Here is a 6,955-nt window from a genome sequence, read left to right as displayed (position 1 = left end):
TCCAGCTGTCCCTGCAGAGCACTCTAACTGTTCCACAGGAGCATCTGGGGAGGCAGGGGAATCTCGGGGCTGCTGTGCCTGCATTGCCAAGAGGAGCCTTTTCCGTTACCCCACAGCCCCCAGTTCTTCACTGTTGTTGATAGGGGGAGGAGAGGACGGGGGCTCACTGCAGCAGGAACACTGTCTTCCTGCTGGTTCCCCTCTATCACCTGCTTGCAGGGTGGCAGGGGGTGACGTGCTCCATGTGGAGCCTCAGCTGGCTGCCCAGATCCCAGGGCCAATAGGGTTTGGCAGCGCCGATCAACCTCCTCCCACATTCCTTTATGCTCCTCAGCCTCTCCACCTCCTCCTTCAGCTCAACCTCAAGGCTGAGTAAGTCATTTAGCTGCTCGTATCTGACACAAGTGCTGACTCCATCACTCAGCACTGCAAAGGCCAGGCTCTGGCACTCACTACAGCCACGGACCAGCACACAAGCATCTTCGTGCAGTTTGCTTACACGTGATTTCTGATTCGGCCTCCACGCTGCCCCTTTTGTTTCTTTTCAATACTTACTCATCTTGCTTGGCTCCTCCCAAATAAGCAATTCCCCTCCCCAGTTAACTTTCCCCCATTGCTCCCGGGTGTTGCCGCATCGGAGCACAGAGCGGTGCTGTGTGCTGAGGGCATCGTGTGCTTCGGGGCCACGGCTGAGTTTCCTCGGCGCTGCTGCCCCGCTCCATTCCTGTCTCCATAAGGACCCCCGTCCCCCCATCAGACACGCGTGGAGCCATTCCCCGGTCCCACCGCTCCCCTCTACCTCCCGGAGAACACCGCTGAGGGGCACTGAGTCCCCGCAGGAGGCAAACTGCCCTCTGAGGCATCCTGTGCAGCCTAAGCAGGTCTGGGGCACCGCCTTCGGGACAGGATGCGAAACCGCAGCGAGGTGGGTTGGAGAGCCGCTCCTGGGGCGCGTGATGCCTCGAGGGCCTTCGGAGCGGCCGTTTGTCTTCGGGCCGGAGGCTGAAACGCGTGCTGCTGCCGTTCCCAAAGCCGGGCCGCACACTCAGCTGCGCGGCTCCGCATCCGTCCGTCCGAGCCGTAGGGCGCTGCTACGGCAGAAGGCAGCCGGGGGTCCCTTCCGGCTCCTGCCCGCACCCCCCCGCGCAGCCCCACGCGGTGGCACAGCCCTCGGAACCGACGGTTCTGTGACATCGGCGCCGCGGACAACGGGCACACGGCGCGTCGGGGGCGACGAAGCCGGGCGCGATGGGCTGCCGTGCGCCTCCGGGAGCGATGGCGCTGCTGCTGCCCCTCGCGGTGCTGCTGGCCGCCTGCCGGCCCGGGCACGGCTTCTCCGGCGGCTGCGAGTGAGTGGCCCGGCGGTGCCCCGTGGGGAGGGACGGCGGTTCAGACGCGAAACCTGACGCGTTTCTGCTTGCAGCACCTGCGGGCTCCGGCCCGTGGCTTATCACTATGGTGGGATGCGCGTCGTGGGCGGCACGGAAGCCCTGCACGGGTCCTGGCCGTGGATCGTCAGCATCCAGAACCCCCGGTTTGCGGGCACGGGACACATGTGCGGAGGATCCCTCATCACCCCGCAGTGGGTGCTCTCGGCAGCGCACTGCTTCGGCCGCCCCAAGTAAGGGCCGTCCCCTTCCCTGCCTTACAGCCGGCGTGGCACTGCGGGTCCCGAGGCCGGGCGCGTGCCCGAGGCACAGCGGCCACGTCGCAGCCCCCGTAGCGCTGCCCTCCTCTCTCCCCCGCGGCTCCGCTCCTCCTCACCTCCCTCTCCACCTCAGCTACATCCTGCAGTCGCGCGTGGTGATCGGTGCCAACGATCTGACTCAGCTGGGCCAGGAGGTGGAGGTGCGCAGCATCAGGAGGGCGATACTTCACGAGTACTTTAACAACAAGACGATGATCAACGACATCGCGCTGCTCGAGTTGGATCGACCCGTCCACTGCAGCTACTACATCCAGCTGGCCTGCGTGCCCGACCCCTCGCTGCGAGTGTCAGAGCTCACAGACTGCTACGTCAGTGGCTGGGGACACATGGGGATGAGATGTGAGTACCCAAAACGCACGGCTGTCCCGGGTTAAAGCTGAAGGCGAAACCCCGGGTGACACCGTGGGGATGCATCCATAGAGAGGGATGGGGCCGAGCCGTTTGTAAACTCGAAGCCGAGACTTCGGGAAGGGCTTCGCCCACAAACGGGCCGGGAGCTGACGGTGCCCATTCTGCTCTGCGCTCACAGCTGCAGCGCCCACCCAAACCGCCGAGGTCCTGCAGGAGGCCAAGGTCCACCTCCTCGACCTCAACCTCTGCAACAGCAGCCACTGGTACGACGGGGTGCTCCACAGCCACAACCTGTGTGCTGGTTACCCGCAGGGCGGCATCGACACCTGCCAGGTAGGAGCCGCACGCCGACACGCAGCCGTGCTCTGCCTGCAAACCACCCCCAGTCACGCTTTGGGCTTCTCTCCCCCCCGCAGGGCGATAGCGGCGGCCCTCTGATGTGCAGAGACAGCAGCGCTGACTATTTCTGGCTGGTTGGTGTGACCAGCTGGGGGAGAGGCTGCGGCAGGGCGTTTCGCCCTGGGATCTACACCTCCACTCAGCACTTCTACAACTGGATCCTGCTGCAGATGAGAGCAGCAGCCCATCCGACGTCGCGGACATGGAGTCATTACATGAGCACCTCGTCCTACCACCACGGGCCAAACGCGGTGCCAACACAACCGAGCGTGTCGGACTCCTGTCCATTTCCAGCCCAGAAACTCAGGGAATTCTTTACTGGGGTGCAGAACCTCCTGCAGAGCCTTTGGGGAAGCAAGGCTTAATCAGCTGCACGGCGCAGAGCAGCCTGCAGTGCACCACCACCCCTTTCTTTGGGATAATGCCCAATGGCAGCCCATCTCTGTCCCACCCGCCCTCCTCCGACTGCACACAAACGCTGAAGTTTACTCAGCTGGACAAATAAAGCTTATTTTCACAGCTACCCGTGTCTCTGCTTGTCTCGCTCCGATTTATAGGAGGGAGAGGAGGCTCTTTTAATATCTGTACACCCGGCGTGAGATAAGAAACAACGGTTCAAATGTCGGTCCGACCAGTTTATCACAGATCTTAATTAGGGAGATGGGGAGGGGGAGGGCGGACACTAGTAAGAATTAGGGTGATGGGGAGGGGAAGGAGGGCGATAGAAAAGACAGGAAAGAAGCAGCAAGGAGTCTTTGTAGGCAGCAAGAGGGAGAGAGTCACCAACACACAGGGACACCCCCCTTTTCTTGGGAGTTCTGAGAAATCAGTTTGCCATTGTTGCCCTCCCTTCGAAATCATTAATTAGATTCCTATCCTCTCTAGAATTTTTTACAGGTTCTGACTCAGGTTTAAAGATTTTAAGATGACCGCCTGGAATTAAAGCCTTCTTCAACCACCTGTTCTGCCACCCTCCCCATCATCTTATTTCCAGTTTCCTGTACAGAGCTCCCTGCCTGATGTCCTTTACAATGTGCCACAGCCGCGCTCCTTGGGAGGTTTGCATCATGCTGTTTTCCTTCTGAGTGCAATCCTTGCTCATTTCAGATGGTGCTACGATGTGTAGCATCCCAAATACGTAATTAGCATCTGTCCATGTAATCGAGGCTCTTGTCCAGGCAGTTATTTCAGCCCTTTGAGGGAATGGTTGTGCTTCAATTACTTTATCAGTGGCAGCTACTGCATTACTGTTTTCTTGTCTCACACAACTGCTGCCGTCGGTAAACCAGGTGTCTTCTGCACCTTCTAAGGGCTCGTGCTTCAGCTCTGACCGGCTGGAAGACGCAGCTTCAGTTGTTTCAAAGCTGTTACAAAGTACTGGTTGTCCAGGAGTTCCGCTAAGGAAAGATACAGGGTTGCAATTATTTCTACACCATCCTGCTCTACCGGGTCGGTCTGGGATTTCAGGAGCGGGAGCCAATGCCCCCCCTTTTACCTCCAGTACAGCAGACACTGTATGAGATACTCAAACTGTTATTCCTTGGCCTGGCAAAACTTGAGTAGGAGTGCAGCCACTGCCCCCAAGCACCCCGGCCACCCCTTCCTCCCTTCATCAAGCTGTTTGGAGAGGTGTGCCACCGCCCGAGGCTCTGGGCAGGGACTCCCAGGGCCATTCCTTGCTTTTTATGTGAGCATTATAATACCGTGGCTTTACCAACAGTCCGCAGCTGTGTATCCACGGTTGGCACCATCCCGTCATTCCTGGGAACGTACGGAGTTCCCTGGCAGTTTGTGACCCAGGGGTTTGGCAGATGGCTCCTTTCCTGACAGTCCTTAAGGTTTGAAGTCCAGCTGTGATCTCGTATCCCAAATATGTCTTTCTGCTGAGAAACTTGATGATCATTTAAACAAGAAATTCGGCAAACTCACAGTCCTCTTTGTTTCTGCGACATCCATGTGCTGCAATAAGGTTCCACTCTGGGATGGAGGAACCCAAGTCTCAGGTTCACGAGTTGACCAGCTCTCAAAATCATTGAGCTGTTCTCACAACCCTGGGTAACACTGTTCAGATTAACTGAGTCTTTTCTCCCCATACTGGGGTTTTCCTATTCAAAGGCAAATAACCTTAGGCTTCCGGGCAGAAAAGGCATCCTTCAAGTCCAGAAGGTAAACTCCACCTACTAATTCCTTAACTTGGTATGGAATTTTTTTTTTTCTTTTTTTTTCCAGCAGGTTTGGAGTACTGTATTTGGATTCATATTCAATTAGTAATCCAAACTCCAAAAATTATCTATTATTTCTTTTATCCTTCTACAGTCCCATATCCTCAAAGGGCACTGCTTTACCCTGACTGGGCTTTAACTTAACTTCTGTTTAGGGCTGCATTTTTGGCTCTGCCAGGTATCCCTGATACCCACACTCCTAAGCGTATCTTAATCAAGATCTCTGTAACTTCTGGGGCTACAACCTTGTTTTTCCCTGTTTGTGCTAAAGGCAGACTTAAAATTCTCAATCAGTTAATACTGTTTGATCCTTAGCTCCAGTTTTATTTAATTTCTTGCCAGAGTAACCTGGCATGTACAAGAATTGATTTATGTATTCCCACTTGTTTTCTCAGCCTATATTTAATTGATCCCAAAAGTAAGCCTTTTCTTGCAGGGCATTAGCTCCTTCTACAGTTACAAAATCACCTACAGGCGGTAAGAGGCACCCGTATCCACCGAAAGGTAAACCTCTTCATCCTGCTCCCCTAGCTGTAATTTAACCAGTGGATCTGCTAGGGTAAGCTTCCCAAATTCGCATCCTTCATCTTTGCAACCAGAGACGGTTCCCTCTTTCTCAGTACTTTACACATTACTTTCATTCCAGTGGGACGGAGCCCTTCCTGGGCTCTTCCAGCCCCCCCTCTCTCAGTGGTCCTTGTCTGTCCCCGCAGCGATCGGATGAGAAGGGGGTCCTTCCAAGAATTCTCGGGGTGCGCCAAAGGCTCAAGGTCCTCCTCAACCGCTCCCGCAGCCCAACAGAGATGGTCCCACCTGGGGTGCCAAATTGATTTGCGGAATCAAACCCTCCAACCCAAGGTTATAAGAGCAGATACGTCTTTATTTCGGCGCTGCGCCACAATCCGGATGCAAGGCGGATTGCTCCTCCTAGCTGCACACCACAGTGGGCTCTCGGTACATTTTTAGGCCAAGCCACACGTATTCAGCAGTGTTACCAACACCCATCGACGTATTCATTGCTTTTCTGGGAATGCATTTACATTCTGCCCCTCCCCCAGTGCATGCGCAGTAGCTTCCATTGGATGAAGGCTCGACGTCTTCCTCCCCATCTGGTGGTCGCCTGGTGGTCGTTCCTGGATGAAGTCAGACGTCTTCCTCGCCATGTCCTTCCGACCTTTGTCCCAGTTCTGAGCTCTTCTCCTGCCCTGCATGCCTCAGCAATTCTTATCCTGCTTATCTTCCCTTTCCATTGCTTTCTTAGGGGCCCCTTTCTACTGACTTGAGAAGGCTCCCTTTTGAGGATGTGCTTGGGCCAGCAAAAGGTTAAACTAAGCAATAAATCCCCCTTGAGTTAGCAAAAGGTTAAACTAAGCGATGCTATTTGCGACTTCCTTTTGAGTTAGCAAAAACAAGCAGCGTTCTGGACCCCTTAAATCTTATATTCTTCAGCCTACTATCTCAGCTTCCAGACCAGAACCTCGGCTGCTTTTTGCCCAGCTTTGTCCTTGGGCTGGAAGTCCCCACCTCTTCCTGCTGCAGGTTTAACCCCGGCCACCAGCGGCATCTCCATGCTCGCACACCACCTCTGCTCTGCATTTAACCCCATCCTGGAGACACAAAATGGTGCTCGTGGGGACACCGGACCCCCAATCCTTTAATGCCCGCCACGTGAGCTGTCTGCACTTCTCAGAGGCGGGCACGGCCGTATTCCCAGGTGCAGAACTCCCACCACAGAAGCGCTGCTGTTCGCATTGCTTCTTCCGCGTCCCGACCGCAGCACCCCGACCCCCAGGATGCGCTTCTCCACCAGCGGGGCCGGGGCTGAAGGTGCGGGAGGCCACCGCACGGCGGCGCTGTTCCTCGGCGGACCGCGGCTCGGCCGCGTCACGTGACTCGGTCGGGTGACCGCCGGCGCGTCATGGCGGAGCGGAGCGCCGTTCCGCTGCTGTGGGCGCTGCTGCCGTGGGCGCTGCGGGGCGCGGCCGGCGGCCCGCCCAGCTTCGTGCTGCTGCTGGCGGATGATTTGGGCTTCGGAGACCTGGGCAGCTACGGGCACCCCTCCTCCGCCACGCCCCACCTGGACCGGATGGCGGCCCGAGGGCTGCGCTTCACCGATTTCTACAGCAGCTCTGCGGTGTGCAGCCCCTCCCGGTGCGGCCCGCGGCGGGGCGGAGCTGCGGTTCTGGGGACGGCGGCGGGGGGGTGGCAGCGGGAACAGGGAGCGAGGGAGCCGCGGTGCGGGCTGCCGGGTGCGGAACCCCGGAGCCGCGGGGCG

The 6,955-nt window shown here is 57.1% G+C and overlaps 2 protein-coding genes across 4 annotated transcripts in view; both read left to right on the top strand.

Moving 5' to 3' along the window:
- Positions 1–322: 322 nt before the first annotated feature.
- Positions 323–2,981, top strand: ACR (acrosin). The gene is given in 6 exon segments (XM_010711522.3): positions 323–1,349; positions 1,424–1,621; positions 1,782–2,047; positions 2,238–2,392; positions 2,476–2,803; positions 2,806–2,981. Coding segments are annotated over 6 exon segments (1,206 nt in total). The 5' UTR covers positions 323–1,248; the 3' UTR covers positions 2,964–2,981.
- Positions 2,982–6,569: 3,588 nt separating this feature from the next.
- The window catches only part of ARSA (arylsulfatase A), a 5,604-nt gene continuing 5,218 nt past the window's right edge, over positions 6,570–6,955 (top strand). For 2 of the 3 annotated variants that reach the window (XM_010710572.3, XM_031552500.1), the window contains exon 1: positions 6,573–6,831. In XM_010710572.3, coding sequence (XP_010708874.1) covers positions 6,599–6,831 — 233 coding nt within the window. In that variant the 5' untranslated portion in view covers positions 6,573–6,598. Of the gene's footprint in view, positions 6,832–6,955 lie in introns of all 3 variants that reach the window. The other variant, XM_031552503.1, reaches the window with a different exon arrangement.

The sequence above is a fragment of the Meleagris gallopavo genome, chromosome 1, assembly GCF_000146605.3.
Source record: "Meleagris gallopavo isolate NT-WF06-2002-E0010 breed Aviagen turkey brand Nicholas breeding stock chromosome 1, Turkey_5.1, whole genome shotgun sequence".
NCBI classification, from domain to species: domain Eukaryota; kingdom Metazoa; phylum Chordata; class Aves; order Galliformes; family Phasianidae; genus Meleagris; species Meleagris gallopavo.
The sequence above is the reverse complement of the archived record's forward strand: the minus strand, read 5'-3'. Positions and strand labels throughout refer to the sequence as shown.